Below are 19,530 nucleotides of genomic sequence, written 5' to 3' on the forward strand. Positions count from 1 at the left end.
AGCAACGTTCTGCTTAGCCAAGATGGTAACGGTAGGTGTTTTATTCATTCAGATCGGCGATACTCAACTTTCGCGGCTGAGAGCCACATTCCCAATTACAATCAACCCAAAGAGCTGCATTTACTTCCGTCCCTGTGGCTGGCACCTCAGGGTGGTTTGCAGCTTACTTATTCTTCTACTAGCAGCTGTGTCAAGGTGCCTGCCAAACTCAAGCCCCCCCCCCCCAGCAAGGGCTTTGTCCATTTTTCCCAAAATGTGGGGCAGTTCTGTTGCTGGTTTTGCCATCATGTCACAGCTGCCTTAGGACCAACCCATAGAGTTTTCAAGACGAGACGTTTGGAGTTTGTTTTGCCATTGCCTGCCTCCGCGTGGGCTGAGAGAGTTCGGGGAGAAGTATGACTGGCCCAAGGTCACCCAGCAGGCTTCAAGTGGAGAAGCGGGGAATCGAACCCGGTTCTCCAGAGTCTGCCACTCTTAACCACTGCACCACTATCAAAGTATGCATCGCAACAGTGAAAGTGCAGTTAGCTATTGTGGTGGTATGAGGCAGTGTAAACCAGTGGCTGAAATGAGTTGATGAATCGGGGGTTACACTGAAGAAGAGCTGGTTTTTATATGCCGACTTCCTCTACCACTTAAGGGAGACTCAAAGCGGCTTACAATCACCTTCCCCTCCCCACAACAGACACCCTGTGAGGTAGGTGGGGCTGAGAGAGCTCTAAAAGCTGTAACTTGCCCAAGGTCACCCAGCTGGCTTTGAGTGGAGGAGCAGGGAAACAAATCCAGTTCACCAGATTAGCCTCCGCCGCTCATGTGGAGGAGTGGGGACTCAAACCTGGTTCCCCAGATCAGAGTTCACTGGCTACCCCTTGAACGATGTAGGAATTAACACACAAAATCCTTGCTTTGCCGTTGTTCTGATGACTCGCCCCCCTTTTAAATCATGTTATTGGGTCAACCATTCTGAAGAGGGCACAGGCGCCCAGGCCTTTGCAAAGGTTACCGGCAAAGGCTGCTTCCGATGACGTGGCTCCTGCGATCCTTGCATGACTCAACGGTCTGGGGAAGGCCCCCTGCGTGTGGGGCTCCCCCTGACAACGTCTCAGCACCTTGGGCCTGAGAAGGACCAGACCTAGGAAAACCAAGCCAGGCGCCGCTCTTTCATCACACCCTACCTCGCTGTAAAATAGACCACCAGCTGCGTTTTGGTGGCGAAGTCACTGTGGTGGGGTTCCAGAACGCCACTACTCGGGGAGATGGAGAACACCTCCTGTTCGTTGTGCCGTTCAGCTTCATCTAATGGGAAATGAGAAAACAGCAGTTGGAGTAAAAACCGACCGTTATCTGTTGGGGCTTCCTTGCTTGTTCCCCTTATTTACTTCACTTATACCCCCTTTTTCTCTCCAAAGGGGCTGAAAACATTCTGCCTTTCTCGATTTTATCCTCACAGTAGCCCTGAGCGGGTGTGATTGGCTCCAGATCAGCTGCCCAACTTCCAAGGCAGAGCAGGGATTTGCACCCGGGTCTCCCGGATCCCAGCCTGGCACTCTAACTGCTATACCAGGCTGACTTCCCTCTGTAGAAACCTACAATGGTTCTTTTTTGGGTCTGCTACTCATTTATTTATTTCAAAATCATCTACCCCACCCATACAATACACGTCTGAAAAGGGGTATCAGTTGACCTTTCCACAGGTATTCTGGTTTCCACAATCAGCAAATGCACACTTGCCATCAATGCTTTTTGCAGAAAGGCACTGGGCTGGATCCAGTGATCTATCTACCGGTCCTCCTTACGTGTCCCACTTGTGAAAGCCTAGTCCCGGGGCTGCGGAATTTAGGGGGTTGAAACGACTCTCCAATTTCTTGCACCAAGGGAGGAGCTGTTTTGCCCTCTTCAATGCTTATCAATCCATGTGGGTCCCATGATTGAACTGCTGGGGCAGGTGGAAATGGGAGAAAGGTGCTCAATCATTGCTTGCAGGAGGCAACCCAGTTTGTAAGTCTGTAAATAACGCAATTCTTGTGGTGGCAGGAAGTGCCATCACAGCTGACTTAGAGCAACCCCATAGGTTTTTCAAGGCAAGGGTTGCCAGCTCTGGGTTTGGAAATACCTGGAGATTTGTGGGGTGGAGCCTGAGAAAGGTGGGTTTTTTGGGGGGGGAGAGACTTCAATGGGGTACCATGCCATAGAGTCCACTTTCCAAAGCGACCCTTTTCTCCAGGGAAACTGATCTCTATTGGCTGGGGATCAGCTGTAATCCCAGGAGATCTCCAGCCACCACCTGGAGGTTGGCCACTAGTGGTTTGCCATTGCTGCACTCTGTGGAGCAGCCCTGGACTTCCTTGGTGGTCTCCTGTCCGAGTACTAACCAGAGCAGACCCTGCTGGGCTTCTGAGATTTGACCAGGTCAGAAAGTAGCTCTCGTAGAGGATACCAAAATGGGGGGGGGGGGTCCCTCAACAGAGAAGCAAGAATCGGACCATCCAGTTTCTCTTACCAAGCAAAGCCGCCCAGTAGCTCCTGCATCCGCTCTTGTTCATCACAAGGACCATTTCGCTCCTGGTTTGGTTAACTAAGCAGGTTCCAAAATCGATGGAGTCAGAAGAGAGCTTTAGCACGGGAACAGCCAGGTAGGCGGTCATGGGCAGGACCTGCCAGGGCAGGAAGAAAAGAGGGCAGCAGCCATTTACAAGCACTGCCTCTTAAGGGCCTGGGCGAGCCCTGGACGAAGAAGGGGCCATTTTGGTCCAGCAACAAAGCAGGGCAGGAAGGCTGATTTAACTGTAATCTGTGCATAATACAGATCAATTGTGGGGCATGGCTGGGAGGGGACATGCAACTACCCCCAGGGCATATATAGAACAGAGTCTATATATGATGCTTGTGTACATCAGGTCCCTTTCAGGGACAGTCCCTAATATCAAATCAGGATATTCAGAGTGGGGTGCAGGGGTCACCTGCCCCTTCTCTCTATTCCTTTCCCATGCTAAGAAATACATTGTCACCTACGATAAGAAGGAGAATTGGTTTTTATACCCCGCTTTTCTTTACCTTTAAGGAGTCTCAAAGTGGCTTACAATCACCTTCCCTTCCCCTCAACAGACACTTTGTGAGGTAGGTGAAGCTAAGAGAGTTCAGAGACAACTGTAACTAGCCCAAGGTCATCCAGCAGGCTTCATGTAGAAGAGTGGGGAATCGAACCCAGTTCTCCAAATTAGAGTCTGCTGCTCATGTGGAGGAGTGGGGAATCGAACCCGGTTCTCCAGATTAGAGTCACTCATGTGGAGGCGTGGGGAATCAGATTAAAGTTTGGCTCTCCAGATTAAAGTCCGCCACTCTTAACCACTACACTACGCTGGGTCACGAGCATGGTTAAAGAACATCCGGACACTACTGAAGCAGAGTTTGCTAATTTGTGGAGGAGACTCCGAGTCAAACAAGATACCCGGGTAGTAAGTCTTATCTGTGGCTCACATGGCTAATGCTTAGAGAAAAGCGGGCAGATTTGTGCTAAAAGGGAAGCCAGGGAGGAGGATGTGATCAGAGCGGCTGGCTTTTATACTGAGACGCGCCAGCCTTCAAATCCTACCCATGGATGGTCCTTAAATGGAAATGTTCAAAACGGCAAAAGATTTATACGATCTGAAGAGAAATTAGTCCCTTCTGAAGACCCCCAAGAGAGGTTTACAGGATCCAAACTCAAATGTGTTCTGATGGTTCTGGGAGTCCTACTACCTACGTACCTGTGTTGCCTTGTTACTGTATTCAATGACCAGGTCTTGCTTAAATTCCAGGATTTTGTCTCCTTTTTCAAGCTGGAGCACTTGAACTCCTGACAACATCTGGTCATCGGGAAGATGCTGGTAGGTCAGTAACTCCAGGGTTGTGTGGAATGACACCTTCACCTGTAGGGGAGACCCACAAAAATGGGTTGATGGCAGAGCCGTGCTTATAGGAAAGCTGACCTAAAATCAGGCAACGTGCTTTCATTTATTAGGCTTTCTCTCGAAGTACAAACTTTTTTTTTTTTTGCCATCAAGTCACATCTGACTTATTGCGACCCTTGGTGGAGTTTTCAAGGCAAGAGACATTCAGAGGTGGTTTTCCACTGCCTTCCACATAGCGACTAGCCCGATCTCGTCAGATCTCAGAAGCTAAGCAGGGTCGGTCCTGGCTAGTATTTGGATGGGAGACAAGCAAGGAAGTCCAGGGTCGCTATGCAGAAGAAGGCAATGGCAAACCACTTCTGTTCATCGATTGCCTTGAAAACTCCACCAAGGGTCGCCATAAATCAGATGTGACTTGATGGGCACAAAGATAGTAGTTCTCAAACGGCACTGTGCAGGTCATGAAAATTTTGGCTGCATGGCCAATTCATGCACTTCGATTTGCCATGAGATAAATGTACTCCTTGATCTAAGTGAGAGAGGTCCTCTGATTCCCAGTATGACAGCTGGTCTCTAGAAGAAGAGTTGTTTTTTATACCTCAATTTTCTCTACCTTTAAGGAGTGTCAACCCGGCTTACAATTGCCTTCCCTTCCTCTCCCCACAACAGACACCTTGTGAGGCAGGTGTGACTGAAAGAGTTCAGAGAGAACTGTGACTAGCCCAAGGTCACTCAGCAGGCTGCATGTGGAGGAGTGGGGAATCAAACCCAGTTCACGAGATTAGAGTCCAACGCTCTTAACCACTACACCACGCTGACTCTACTTTTTAAGGAAGAAGATAAAGAAGAATTTGTTTTTATATGCCGACTTTCTCTACCTTTTAAGGAGTCTCAAAGTAGCTTACAGTCACCTTCCCTTCCCCTCCCCACAACACACACCTTGTGAGGTAGATGAGGCTGAGAGAGTTCGGAGAGAACTGTGACTCACCCAAGGTCACCCAGCAGGCTTCATGTGTAGGAGTGGGGAAACCAACCCGGGTCACCAGATTAGAGTCCGCCACTCATTTGGAGGAGTAGGGCATCAACTCCGGTTCTCCAGATTAAAGTGCACCGCTCTTAACCACTGCACCACACTAGCCCTTTCTGGATGAGAGAGTGACCTACCAGCATATTTTGTAGCGCGTAGAGCACGAGCCGGCCTTCTCCGTTGTCCCTGTCAGACTCTGCCAGGCTCTTTTTGGGGTCCACTCCCGACACGGAAAAGGGCAGCTTCAGAAGGAACTTAAAGTACAGAGGGGTTTCTGTGTCGTTGGTCAGTTTCAGGTTGAGGGTAGTGGCTGAATCTGTCAAGACCTAAGGGAGAACAAGCGTAGACCCGCTAGCCTCAGTTCCTTCAGCCCCTGCGGATTGTCTGCCTCTTTGAGAGGTCCCTGTACAGGCACATTGTGGATGGACTGACCCTTACTGAATCTGACTTAGGTAGGAGAGGAGAAGACTGAGAGGGGATATGTTAACCATCTTCAAGGACCTGAAGGGATGTCATGTAAAGGATGGTGCCAAGTTGTTTTCTGTTGCCCCGGAAGGTCGGACCAGAACCGACGGTTGAAATTAAATCAAAACAGTTTCTGTCTAGACGTTAGGAAGAACTTCCTAACAGAGCGGCTCCTCAGTGGAACAGGCTTCCTCGGGAGGCGGTGGGCTCTCCTTCCCTGGAGGTTTTTAAGCAGAGGCTAGATGGCCATCTGTCAGCAATGCTGATTCTGTGACCTTAGGCAGATCACGAGAGGGAGGGCATCTTGGCCCTCTTCTGGGCATGGAGTAGGGGTCACTGGGGGTGTGGGGGAGAGGTAGTTGTGAATTTCCTGCATTGTGCAGGGGGTTGGACTAGGTGCTCCCTTTCTGGTGGTCCCTTCCAACTCAATGATTCTAGGCATGACTAAGTGCCGAATCTCGAGAATTGCTGCCCTGATATTGGAGTGTACAAAATGGAATGTATGAACCCCGGGGTGGCTTAACATGAGGGCACTGTGCCGGCGGCTGCGTCTGGCCCCAAGAACGGCCACTGCCACACCTGCTGGCCTGGCTCTGCAAGCCGCTGCCGCTTTGCCTACTGGAGCGTGGCATCGAGGGGTACAATTAAATTTGGATATTGATATTTATAGAGAAATTATGGAATGTAAGGAAGGGGTTTGGTTTCTGAAGAGTAGAGAAGAGTTAAAAATTAAAGATTGGTTTATGTATTATAAATTAAGGGATATATTTAACAAAGATAATTTGATGGGATTTAATCAAAATAAATCTAAATTAGAAATTATATTAAATAAGGGAAACAAAGGATTGATAGGAAGAATTTATAAGTTATTAATTGAACTTAGAACAAGAAAGGATAAAACCAGTGATGGTGAAATGGATGAAGGAGTTAGGTTATAATATTGATTTGGAAATATGGGAAAAATTATGGAAGAGGGAATATAAATTTACAATTACTAATGAAATAAGAGAAAATTTATACAAGATGTTTTATAGATGGTACATAACCCCGGTACTGTTAAGCAAAATGAAGAAAGATGATATGGCTTTATGTTGGAAGTGCAGAACTGAAAAAGGCACGTTTATGCACGCATGGTGGTTTTGTAAAAAAATTAAGAGATTTTGGAAATTAATATTAAATGAAGCTAATAATTTGATTAATGTAAAAGTAAAAAAAGATCCTGCTTTTTGTTTATTGGGAATTCCCAAAGACAATATGGATGGATGTGATAGAGTTATATGTCAATATAGCTTTGTGGCAGCAAGAATTATAATAGCAAAAAACTGGAAGCAAATAAATAAACCTTCAATCAAGGACTGGAGAGAAAATGTGGATGTATATGCGGATGGCCAAACTTACAGATTCTTTACATGGTAAAGATATGGAAGAGTTTAAAAAAACATGGCTAAAGGCCATCACATTTTGGGATAAACTGGCGAAAATGAATTTTACAAGTTTAGTTAATGAATTATAGACAAAATGTAATGTTTTTTATAGTAATAATAGTATAAGATAATTTTAAATACTGTCAAAACACTTCTCCGAAATAAAATATTGTCGAAGGCTTTCACGGTCAGAGTTCATTGGTTCTTGTAGGTTATCCGGGCTGTGTAACCGTGGTCTTGGAATTTTCTTTCCTGACGTTTCGCCAGCAACTGTGGCAGGCATCTTCAGAGTAGTAACACTGAAGGACAGTGTCTCTCAGTGTCAAGGGTGTAGGAAGAGTAATATATAGTCAGAAAGGGGTTGGGTTTGAGCTGAGTATTGTCCTGCAAAAGTAATGTGCTAATCATTGTCCTGTAAATATCAAGATAATGTGCTAATGAGGGTATGGTATGTTAATATGGAACCATTGTATCCTGAAATGATCTGTTAATGTGTGTAATCCAAAGCTAATCTGTATGGCTATTGTTGAATGTTGTCTTTGTTAGTCTGGAGGTTTTCAGAACAGGAAGCCAAGCCTTATTCATTCTTAAACTCTCCTCTTTTCTGTTAAAGTTGTGCTGATGTTTATGAATTTCAATGGCTTCTCTGTGCAATCTGACAAAATAGTTGGTAGAATTGTCCAGTCTTTCAGTGTCTTGGAATAAGACCCTGTGTCCTGTTTGTGTCAGTCCATGTTCAGCCACTGCTGATTTCTCAGGTTGGCCACCTCTGCAGGAGTATATCGTATACCTTGCATCTGTGGAGAAGTTTACATCGGGACCACAAAACGCAGCATACAAACAAGGATAAAAGAACATGAAAGATACTGCAGACTTGGCCAACCTGAGAAATCAGCAGTGGCTGAACATGGACTGACACAAACAGGACACAGGGTCTTATTCCAAGACACTGAAAGACTGGACAAGCAGGTCCTTCCACAAGACAACTTTAAGGGGAGCTTGTCATCTGAGGATCTCCACCCATGGGCTGAAGACCATGTGAGAGATGGTCTTGCCGTCACTCAGTACAGTGATATTTGTATTGTTTTAACAGCCCTCTAAATTTGTAGTGGTTATATTCGTGCACCTGGATAATCATTATGACCCACCATGAGATCTTGTGGGGAGGGGGGAGGAAATGGGACATTTTTGTTGATCCACCAGTGACATTGTTCGGGACCGGCAATGCTGGTTTGCAGAGCCACAAAGGGCCTGTGTTTCCCTTTCCTGGACGTGTCATGCCAAGTCTCTGGAAACATGGCCGAACATCAGGCACGTGAGGAAAGGCCCTGCATTCTCTTTCCACTTGCTTGACAGAGGAAGGTCCCAAGATGCCCTTACGCCTTTGAGGGGCTCGTCCGGGATGAGGCTACTTGCTAGCGTGTGAAACTCCAGCCCGAGCTCATGATCCATTTCCACAGTTAACCTGCAGGGGAGAAAAAACAGAACGCTGAAGAAGAAGAGTTGGTTTTTATAAGCCAACTTTCTCTACCTTTTAAGGAGAATCAAACCAGCTTACAATCTCCTTCCCTTCCCCTCCCCACAACAGGTACTTTGTGAGGCAGGTGGGGCTGAGAGAGTTCAGAGAGAGCTGTGACTGGTGCAAGGTCACCCAGCTGGCTTCATGTGGAGGAGTAGAGAAACCAACCCGGTTCCCCAAAGTTACAATATACTTCTGTTGATACAGCCCAAGATCGCATTTGCCTTTTTAGCTAACACGTGTGTGTGCATGTGACTTACAAGGCAGGCTTCACAAAGGCTTGCAGGTCTATCCTCAGAGGCGCAACGCCATGGCCGTCGGCACGCTTCACTTTCCCTGGGATTTCCCGAACAACCTGGTGCAAGAGAAATCGCGGTGATCCATGTGTAGATTGTTAGAGCCCCTTTGAGGCTTGGCTCTTGCTGGGGCGACCGAGCTCAGCACACGTGGCGTGATAAGGAACTGCTGCCCAACGTCCTTTCCTTTGGAAAGGCTGGGGCTGACGGAAGATTTTTGCTACCCCGGCCAGGGCAAGAGCCTCATCAACCAGCGACGGCCGGTGTGGGGGGTAGCGGTCAGAGCGTCAGACTAGGCTCTGGGAGACCCAGGTTCTAATCCCCACTCTCCCACGAGAACTCACAAGGGAACTTGGGCCAGTGCTACACTCTCAGCCTCGCCTACCTCACAGGGTTGTTGCGAGGATAAAATGGAGGAGAGGGGAAGGATGCAAGCCCCTTTGGGTCCCCGCTGGGCAGAAAGGTGGGGTAAAAAATGAAGTAAATCAAATCAGTGACTGCCTGCAATGCTACAGGGGGTTCCAGAGACACGACCCGCCCCTCCCCCCAACCTGTGCATAAAACTGGTTCCAGTAAAAGCTGGGCAGAAACTGGATTTTACTGGTTCCAGTAAAAGCTGGGCAGAAACTGGATTAGTATGCTACTGTATGGCTGCAGTTTACAGAATATGCTACAGCTGGAGGGCCCCCAGACACAAGTGTGCAATTCCAAGAACTCAATGTGAGTGAAATATCCTTGTGGGGACTGGAAGCCTCAACTGAGAAAAGAAAGAATGAAGAGGGTGAAGCCTTTCCCAATCCGGTCTCTACCTTGCTGTCCAGACTCATGAAGCCGAGGGCGAAACCTTCACACTCAAACTTATTAATGATCTCCGGCAGCATCAGTGGCGTGAAGGAAACGTGGATGGACGCAGTGCCCCGTGCAGGGATGACCTGGAATAAAACAGTGACTCTGTTAGCATCTGCGGCTTTGAATAAGATTGTTTCAGAAGTGCCATCTGCCGGAGAAGGAAGCTTTGACAGCTGCCCTCGACTGGGGAAGAGGACGGTGGGGAGAAGACTATTGAAAGAGAATGCAGCGAGACGGGGCACGAGGTCAGACCGAATCATATGCAAGGGCTGCTGCCTCCCACCTTCTGTGAGAAAAGGTGGCTGGCCGATCCGAATGAAAAAAAAAAACAGAACAGGGACGAGGGGGAGCAAGGTGAAATTACACGTGAAAAGTGTGGTATGACGCATCTCAAAGGCATGGAAATCCTGGCCTCTGCTGGCTACCCCTGGACCTCAAGAAGTCCACTGGACAAAACCATGCTAGGCCATCTAGCTGTGCACACGCACCACTGGCCATGTCATAAGAACACAAGAAAAGCCCTGCTAGATCAGACCAAGGCCATCAAGTCCAGCAGTCTGTTCGCACAGTGGCCAACCAGGCATGCTCCTCTGATCCTGGAGAGAATAGGTATGCATCATGACCAGTATCCATAAGAAAAGCCCTGCTGGATCAGACCAAGGCCCATCAAGTCCAGCAGTTTGTTCACACAGTGGCCAACCAGGTGCCTCGAGGAAGCCACAAGCAAGACGCCTGAGGCAGTATTGCCCTGCCTGTGTTCCACCGCACCTAATATAACAGGCATGCTCCTCTGATCCTGGAGAGAATAGTTGCGCATCATGACTAGTATCCATTTTGACTAGTATCCATGGATAGCCCTCTTTTCCATGAACATGTCCACTCCCCTCTTAAAGCCTTCCAAGCTGGCAGCCATCACCACATCCTGGGACAGGGAGTTCCACCATTTCATTATGTATGGTCTCCTGCCAGATGCTGAGCACCTCCACCCGCTTCTGCATTCCTAGCCAGGTGGCAAAACCCAAGTACCTCATAGGGCTCCTGGTGGAAACCCCAAACATTGCTGCTGGTCTGCCCTGGGTTTTGCTGGACCCAAACTCGAGCCCAGACCTCCGGACGCCACTTGCTAACGTCGAGCTCCTCTGGATGGAATACTCTGCTCAGCTAGCAGCAGCCCCCTCCCCCAACACAAGGACCCTTCCTCTTGCGTCAGAGGAAGGTGCTACTTCTTGCTGCATGGAGGGCTAAGGCCCAGCCTGCTCTCTGGATCTTCCGGCAGCATTGACACAACACCCCCTTCCTTGGGTCTCCTTCGTGGCATGAGTTCCCTTCCCCACAGAAGGTTTCTCTGCCAGCTTTTCTACTCTTAAGTTACTAGTCCACAGCAGGGGAGAGCAAGCCCTACGAGGAAAGGCTTGGGAATGTTTGGTCTGGAGAAGAGGAGGTTGAGGGGAGTGGACGTGTTCATGGAGGAGAGGGGTATTCATGGCTACTAGTAAAAATGGATACTATTATGTATACTCTCAAGGATCAGAGGAGCATGCCTGTTATATTAAACACATGAACACATGAAGCTGCCTGAATCAGACCCTTAGTCCATCATACTCAGTACTGTCTACTCAGACCGGTAGCGGCTCTCCAGGGTCTCAGGCAGGGGTCTTTCACATCACCTATTTGGCTGGCCCCTGGAAATGCCAGAGATTGAACCTGGGACCTTCAGCATGCCAAGAAAATGCTCTACTACTGAGCCACAGCCCCTCCCCTACAGTAAGAGTGATTCAGCAGGGAGGTGGTGAGCTCCCCCTTACTGGCAGTCTTCGAGCAGTGAATGGACAAGCACTTGGCAGGGATGCTCCAGGCTGATCCTGCATTGAGCAGGGGGTTAGACTAGATGGCCTCTGTGGCCCCTTCCAACTCACTATCTGCTTGGGGGTGATGCAGAAAGGGTAGTCGGAGGGCACCCCCTCGTGCGGTCGGATGACCACCGAGATGATTTTCGGCGACGGCAAGGTCAACAGTTCTTCTGTCCTGTCGCTGCTTCCGTCTTCGTCAACCTCGAAAATCGGGTTCAGGTTCTACGGCAAACAAATGCAGGGGGACTTAAGTATGGGGACAACGCAAGTCTCGTCATGACACAAAAAGGGGCAGCCCCATTTTTGGCATCCTCATCAACTTCAGTGGGGCTTATGTAGGAGGCCACCCTGCCAGAGAATGCCTGTTTTCTGCCTATGGAATTTTGAGTCTAGAAGAAACAGACCGTGACGATTAGTCTCTTTCTTAATCTCCAAAATTACCATTTCTGAAAAGCGAGCGGGTGGAAGGTAGTGTGGTGTAGGGCTAGAGCCGTGGTTCTAAAACTTTTTGAATCAGGTCCTGTTTCCAAATGTACCATAATTCTGAGCACCTACTTTTCTAAGTGCAGCATAATTCTGAGCACCCACTTTTAGAGAGCCAGCAGTGGTGCAGTGGTTAAGAGCAGTGGTTTGGAGCGGTGGACTCTTATCTGGAGAACCGAGTTTGATTCCCCTCTCCTCCACTTGAGCAGCTGACTCAAATCTGGTGGACTGGGTTGGTTTCCCCACTCCTACACATGAAGCCAGCTGGGCAACCTTGGGCTAGTCACAGCTCTCTCAGCCCCACCTCCCTCACAGGGTGTCTGTTGTGGGGAGGGGGAAGGGAAGGTGATTGTAAGCCGGTTTGATTCTCCCTTAAGTGGTAGAGAAAGTCAGCATATAAAAACCAACTCCTTCTTCTCTTCTTTTAAACTTTCTGTGCTTTTTGGGAGCCCCATGCAGAATAGCAATAGGCTGTTCTCCCACTCCCAACATACAATGCAGGAATCTCAACCCCATTAACAAGTGGCCGTTCCGCGTATTAATATGCAAAGGCAAACTCCAAAGCTGCCATGCAGCTTCCCAGGGTCGCCTCTTCCGGCCAACCCTGTTCATAAGCTCTCTGGCAAGAATGCTGCAATCGCTTTTGAAGTTGACAGCCACGGAGTTACAGGGTTGTATTACAGTGGGGGAGACTTGGGTTCACCCCTCCCACCCGCCACACACACACACACACGAACCTTGCTGGGTGACTACAAGCACTCTTGATCAGCATGGTGTAGTGGTTAAGAGTGGTGATTTGGAGTGGCGGACTCTAATCTGGGGAAGTGGGCTGGTTTCCCCTCTCCTATGCAAGAGGCCAGCTGGGTGACCTTAGGCTAGTCATACTCTCTCAGCCCCACCTACCTCACAGGGTGTCTGTTGTGGGGAGGGGATGGGAAAGTGATTGTAAGCTGGTTTGATTCCTCCTTAAGTGGTGGAGAAAGTCAGCATATAAAAAACAACTCTTCCTCCTCCTCCTGTTCTTCTTCTTCGCTTAGCCTACCTCACAGGGATATTGGGAAGACAACCCACGTACCGTACCATGACCTGAACTTCCTGGAGAAGGGTGGGGTAAATTTGTGGACTAAACTACACAACGTGTTTTTTGGTAAGTTGCCTCCAGGTTCGCGGCTTTGACCAAAGTGGCAGGTTAACTCCAAGAATGTCATTTCAAAATCCTCAGGAGCTGATCTTACCGATGACGGGTGGCCTGGGTGGAGGAGTGAGGTCCTGCTTCCTTCCCAGCTTTTTTCCAGAGCCTAAAGAATCCCCAGTGAGAAGTTATTCCATGAGCTTTTCCGCATTCTTTTTTTCTTTGTCTCGAAGTTCCTGTTTCTTCGGGAGGCGGGGGTTAAAGTTCCACAGATATTTTACTCCCTCTAGTGGTTGATTCAATATAGCAGAACATTAAATCCAGCTTATTTCCCTGTCAATTTAAGCAGCAGCTTTTTACTCTTCATAAAAATGGGTGTGATATTGAATTGACCACTCAAGGGGGCAAAACACGTGCAGAACTTTTAAAAAACACCAAAGAAACAGGAACTTCAAGAGAAGGAAAAAGAGAACGTGGGAAAGCCTAATAACCTTGGAGGCGCAAGGGCTCACACTACTCCATGTGTGGTTATCTGAATAGCTTCCCACTGGGGCTTATTTAGGGTCAGGAAAAAGGTGGGGTAGGAGGAGCTGTTGCCCCACACTTGCCATCTCCCAGACTGGATACATGGCAACCCCAGAAGCTATGTGTTGCCACCGTCCCAGACGTGCAGCAAGCCCCAAACGCTATAGAAAGGACTCCCACACTGTTCCGCAAAACAGGCATGAAGGAACCATGGGCAGGACGACCCCTCCGAGTGAACCAGAGGGAATCCATTTTCCTGTGTCCCCGTTCAAGTGTCCCTGTTCAAGTGTCCAGCAGAAGCCATTTCGCAAGACACGTAGCCAGCACCCACCCCTCCATCTGCATGATTAACAACCCATCGGAAACCTCCGTGACATCTGCTGCTAAGAATCGCTCATCCGGCATTACAAAAGTGACTTGCCCGGGAACAGCTGTTCGTGCCTTTGTTTAAATCCATCAGCGATCATCTCCAGACCCTCCCGGAATTGCGCAAGCCACAGGTTTTAGCTTACCTGTCTCAATTGCCCCCCTGACACACCTTGGTAGCCGACCATTAAGGTTTCAATCACCATTTGTCCACCAAGGGAACCACGAGGGATAATCCCATCATCCCCCACCCCAAAAAGAGTATAATTGGAGTGACTCTCAGTCATAATTTATCCTTCCTTGCTGTCACTCTGTTGGTGTGGGTTTTGCACAGCCCAGCCACGATACTCTCCCACCTCGCTGGCCGAGCCCCGGGAATCCCTTACCCCCCCACTTTTCTTATATTCTAGTCGCACGAAACCCCAGACGTCCGCTACTGGATCAGGTGTAGTATCTCCCCTCTTCAAAGGGAAACTGCCACATTGGTGTACATCTCTATCCTACTACCTTACTTCATAGGCTCTGATTGTGTGTTGTGTATATGTTATTGGATAGCGTGTGCACATATTGTAAAGTAAACTTCTTAAAAGGAAACCCTTACTTCCGCCTCTTGTTTGAATTTGGAACGGACTCCCGTAAACACAGGTTAGATCCCGAGGTTATGCCCCTTGCCGGTTTTTGATTGCTAATTTCCCCATATAAATATTCATAACCGAGCAATTTGGCTAACAGAGCAGGAGGCCCCTCCTTCAACCACGCCTCTTGTCACCAGCAAAATCAGCTCCTGAGGATTTTAAAGCGACACTCTTGGGGCAGACTGTGACTCTGATCAAAGCGTTGAACCCAGAGGCAAGTCGTAAACAAAAGTCTTGTATATTTTAGCCCTGGGACAGATAGGTAACCTTCAAAGCAACAGAGCACAGTTTCCTTACCCGGCCTTCCCCATGAGATGGTGGCGTGGAACTACTGGAGCTGTACGGAGTCTGATCTGTAGGTGTTTTCTCCTCACAGGGGGACTCGATCTCATTGCCGTCTATGTCTTTAATTGGGAAAGGGGCTCCGTAGAACACCAGGAGGTCCACCAGTTTGTCATCGTCTTTGTCCTGGTTATAACTTTCCCAGTCCATTCGGATGTCTGAATATAGAAAAGGGGGTGGGGGAAAAACACTCTCAGGGTTTCCAGTGATTATAAGAACATAAGAAAGGCCCTGCTGGATCAGACCAAGGGCCCTCAAGTCCAGCAGTCTGTTCACACAGTGGCCAACCAGGTGCTTCTAGGAAGCGTCCAAACAAGACAAGTGCAGCAGCATTATCCTGCCTGTGTTCCACAGCACCTAATGTAACAGGCATGCTACTCTGATCCTGGAGACAATAGGTATGCATCCTGACTGGTATCCATTTTGACTATCAGCCATGGATCGCCTTCTCCTCCATGAACATGTCCACTCCCCTCTTCAAGCCTTCCAAGTTGGCAGCCATCATCACATCCAGGGGCAGGGAGTTCCACAATCTAACTCTGTGTTGTGTGAAGCAAGACTTCCTTTGATCTGTTTTGAATCTCTCACCCTCCAGCTTCAGCAGATGATCCCGCGTTCTGGTATTATGAGAGAGGGAGAAAAGCTTCTCCCCATCCACTCTCTCCACACCATGCATAATTTTATAGACCTCTATCATGTCTCCCCTTAACCTGCTTCTTTCCAAGCTAAACAGCCCTAAGAGTTTCAACCACTCCTCATAGGGCAGTTATAAGGGAGTGTTGGCACGGATGCTCACCCCTCAGCGCCTGTGGTGAAGGGGCTTCCTCAGGCGCATCACACCACGCACAGAAAGTTTTAACGTCACCTAGCATCACCGAAACAACACACTTTACCCAAAGCTGTGCATGTTACAAGCTCACTGTACAGGAATTAACACTGGATATGCCATTCAGCTTTTGTTTTTTTTAAGACAGCAGGTTCCTAGTCCTCCAGGATGTGAAAATAAGACTTAAAAGAACATGGACGATGTCTAAGAAAATCTTTGAAGCCAGAAGGGATGGGGGGAGGGAGAATCAGCATATGCGCTCAGTGTATCTTTAGCCCCTTTTCTCCCCACAGTGTATCCAAAGGTCCCTCACCAATGTGAGAGTAGTGAGAAGCAGTAAGGTCTACTACGGGGGTCCTCAACCTTTTTGAGCCTGTGATCATATTTGGAATTTTGACATGGCAGGGTGGGCACAGCCATAAAACGGCTGCCACAAACCTGGCCCTGCTTCCTAAAAAACACTTGGTGAGCACCAGAAAAGGTGTCAGCGGGCACCACGTTGGGGATGTCTCGTCTAGAGGATACTGTGTTGTGGTTGGACCGGGGAAACCAGGGTTAAAATTGCTGCTCAGTGAATGATTTTGAACCTGCTGAGCAGGGCTGTTGTGAGGATAAAACAAAGGAAGGATGAACCACTGTCTGCCACTCTGTGGTCTTTGGAAGAAGGGCGGGGAAAAAGCAAATGAATGAATGAATCAAAGTTCTGGCAATGGGGCTGCACACGGTTTTCAAGCACTGGCACGATGGAGGCTGCTGATCCAAACTCCCATGGTCCTTCCTGGCTGTGCATGCCCTTGACTGCCCTCTGAAGAAAAAGCTCTCCTTCCCTGGAGGTTTTTAAGAAGAGGCTAGATGGCCATCTGTCAGCAATGCTGATTCTATGACCTTAGGCAGATCGTGAGAGGGAGGGCATCTTGGCCATCTTCTGGGCATGGCGTAGGGGTTACTGGGGGTGGGGTGGGGAGGTAGTTTGGAATTTCATGCATTGTGTAGGGGGTTGGACTAGATGACCCAACTCTATGATTCTACAAGCTTCTTCCTGAAACGGTTCGCCTTCAATGACAGAGAAATACAAAACTCGTCCTTTTTTACCGAATGGCGTGGGGTTGTTGAGCCGGATGTAGCGCGAGACCGTATCCCCTCCAGAGATATGGGCCCCAAACCTGGGAAGGAAAAGACCATCATGGGGCTGTGCACAAATTTACATTTTTTCTTAGAGTTGACACATGGGGGGGCTTTCTTCATTGTCCAGCTTTCACACCCATACATAGTAATAGGAAATATGATGGCATGAATTAACTTGATCTTGGTGGCCAGTGAAACATCTTTATAAGTTCAGAATCTTTTCTAGCTCCTTCATGGCTGTCCTTCCCAGTCTCAATCTCCTTCTGATTTCTTGGCTGCAGTCTCCTTTTCGGTTGATGATGGAGCCAAGGAACTGAAAGTCTTTAACAATTTCCTCATTGTCAACCTTCAAGTTGAGTAATTCTCCTGCCAGCTTCTGGTATTAATCTTTAAAGCCGTAAAAAGTCTGGGACCACTGTATCTTTGGGGTCACCATCAGCTGGTTGCGACTCGATGGCACGTACATTCACACGCAGAGAATCCCCGAGAGGGTCTGGGCCGTACCTGACTATGGGGGTTTGCAGAGGATGGTTCGGTCCCGTCACCTGCAGGAAAATGGGGCAGCCGCTCACCGCTATCTGCATAGGGATCAACTTGGGCTCTGAATCTCCGACCTGTGCAAAGAAAGCAATTTTTATAAACAATTCATCTAGCTGCTCGATCCTCAGGGCCAAACAGGTGTGCAAGCAGGATTCCCTTTTGCAGGCTTCCTCAGGAGGCTGTGGGCTCTCCTTCCCGGGATGTTTTTAAACAGAGGCTAGATGGCCATCTGTCAGCAACGCCGATTCTATGACCTTAGGCAGTTCATGAGAGGGAGGGCAGGAAGGGTTGTGCCAGTGTTTGACTCTCATGGGCCTTTCTTACATGCCCAGGGTAGTTCCGGTCGCCACTTTGGGGTCAGGAAGGAATTTTCCTCCAGGCCAGATTGGCCAGGGATCCTGGGTTGTTGTTTTTTTGCCATCATCTGGGCCAGGAGTATGGGGTCACTGGGGTTGGGAGGGGCGGCAGTTGTGAATTTCCTGCATTGTGCAGGGTGTTGGACTAGATGACCCTGGTGGTCCCTTCCAACTCTATGATTCTATGATTCTAAATCAGGTCTTGTGGATAACTTATGTTCTTATGTTGTCATATTAGATAGCATTTAGCTCAACCCCTTTGGTTTCTGCTGATTTTTAGGTTGTGTTTCTTTGTTCCCCTTTTTCTTCAGTTGTTTTGCAAACCACACAACCCATGGCCAATTCAGGTCCTCCCACCTTCCAAGTCAAGGCTCCAAAGCCTGGACCACACTGGCCGGAGCTGAACATGCCATGCCAACCGACCTTACAGATGAGGTCATCCTGGTATTCTCCCCACATGTCGTTATAGGCCGTGATTTCTACTGCAAATTCTTGGAAGGCCTTCAGGGTCCCTGCAGAGGGATGCACGTGGAACGCCACTCCCTTCCCGTGAGACAGCAGGGCCGCTCTGAAGGCTAAATGATCACAGCAGAAAGAAGACAGAAGATAGGAGGAAGAGGAACATAAGAACATAAGAAAGCCCTTGCTGGATCAGACCAAGGCCCATCAAGTCCAGCAGTCTGTTCACACAGTGGCCAACCAGGTGCCTCTAGGAAGCCACAAGACGAGTGCAGCAGCACCATCCTGCCTGTGTTCCACAGCACCCAAAATAATAGGCATGCACCTCTGATACTAGGGAGAATAGGTATGCAGCATGACTAGTATCCATTCTAACTAATAGCCATGAATACCCCTCTCCTCCATGAATATGTCCACTCCCCTCTTAAAGCCCTCCAAGCTGGCAGCCATCACCACATCCTGGGGAAGGGAATTCCACAATTTAATTATGCATTGGTTCTTGTAGGTTATCCGGGCTGTGTAACCGTGGTCTTGGAATTTTCTTTCCTGACGTTTCGCCAGCAACTGTGGCAGGCATCTTCAGAGTAGTAACACTGTGTTACTACTCTGAAGATGCCTGCCACAGTTGCGGCGAAACGTCAGGAAAGAAAATTCCAAGACCACGGTTACACAGCCCGGATAACCTACAAGAACCAATGAACTCTGACCGTGAAAGCCTTAGACAATATTTTAATAACTATGCATTGTGTGAAAAAATACTTCCTTTTATGTGTTTTGAATCTCTTACCCTCCAGCTTTAGCAGATGACCCCGTGTTCTAGTATTATGGGAGAGGGAGAAAAACTTCTCCCTGTCCACTCTCTCCAAACCATGCATATTTTATAGACCTCTATCATGTCTCCCCTCAGCCGTCTTCTTTCCAAGCTAAACAGCCCTAAGCGTCTTAACAGCTCCCCATAGGACAGTTGCTCTAGTCCCCTAATCATTTTGGTTGCTCTTTTCTGCACCTTCTCAAGCTCTGTAATAGCCTTCTTTAGGTGTGGTGACCAGAACTGTACACAGTATTCCAAGTGTGGTCTCACCATAGATTTGTACAAGGGCAGTATGATATCAGCAGTTTTATTCTCTATTCCTCGTCTAATTATAGCCAGCATGGAATTTGAATTTGTTTTTATATGATGACTTTCTCTACCACTTAAGGAAGAATCAAACTAGCTTACAATCGCCTTCCCTTCCCCTCCCCACAACAGACACTCTGCGAGGTAGGTGGGGCTGAGAGAGCTCTAAGAGAGCTGTGACTAGCCCAAGGTCACCCAGCTGCCTTCATGTGGAGGAGTGGGGAAACCAACCTGGTTCACCAGATTATCCTCTGCCGCTCCTGTGGAGAAGTGGGGAATCAAACCCGGTTCTCCAGATCAGAGT

General features: G+C 48.5%; 1 protein-coding gene across 1 annotated transcript in view; it reads right to left on the bottom strand.

Moving 5' to 3' along the window:
* DLEC1 (DLEC1 cilia and flagella associated protein) overlaps positions 1 to 19,530 on the bottom strand; it is a 53,129-nt gene that overhangs the window by 135 nt on the left and 33,464 nt on the right. The window contains exons 26-37 of the mRNA XM_056857135.1: positions 18,074 to 18,225; positions 17,259 to 17,368; positions 16,722 to 16,792; positions 14,759 to 14,961; positions 11,387 to 11,542; positions 9,431 to 9,553; positions 8,586 to 8,680; positions 8,187 to 8,271; positions 5,055 to 5,243; positions 3,747 to 3,908; positions 2,501 to 2,654; positions 1,176 to 1,296 (exon numbers count right to left, since the gene is read on the bottom strand). Coding sequence (XP_056713113.1) covers positions 1,176 to 1,296; positions 2,501 to 2,654; positions 3,747 to 3,908; positions 5,055 to 5,243; positions 8,187 to 8,271; positions 8,586 to 8,680; positions 9,431 to 9,553; positions 11,387 to 11,542; positions 14,759 to 14,961; positions 16,722 to 16,792; positions 17,259 to 17,368; positions 18,074 to 18,225 — 1,621 coding nt within the window. The remainder of the gene's footprint in view (positions 1 to 1,175; positions 1,297 to 2,500; positions 2,655 to 3,746; positions 3,909 to 5,054; positions 5,244 to 8,186; positions 8,272 to 8,585; positions 8,681 to 9,430; positions 9,554 to 11,386; positions 11,543 to 14,758; positions 14,962 to 16,721; positions 16,793 to 17,258; positions 17,369 to 18,073; positions 18,226 to 19,530) is intronic.

Source organism: Euleptes europaea, chromosome 11, assembly GCF_029931775.1.
Source record: "Euleptes europaea isolate rEulEur1 chromosome 11, rEulEur1.hap1, whole genome shotgun sequence".
NCBI classification, from domain to species: domain Eukaryota; kingdom Metazoa; phylum Chordata; class Lepidosauria; order Squamata; family Sphaerodactylidae; genus Euleptes; species Euleptes europaea.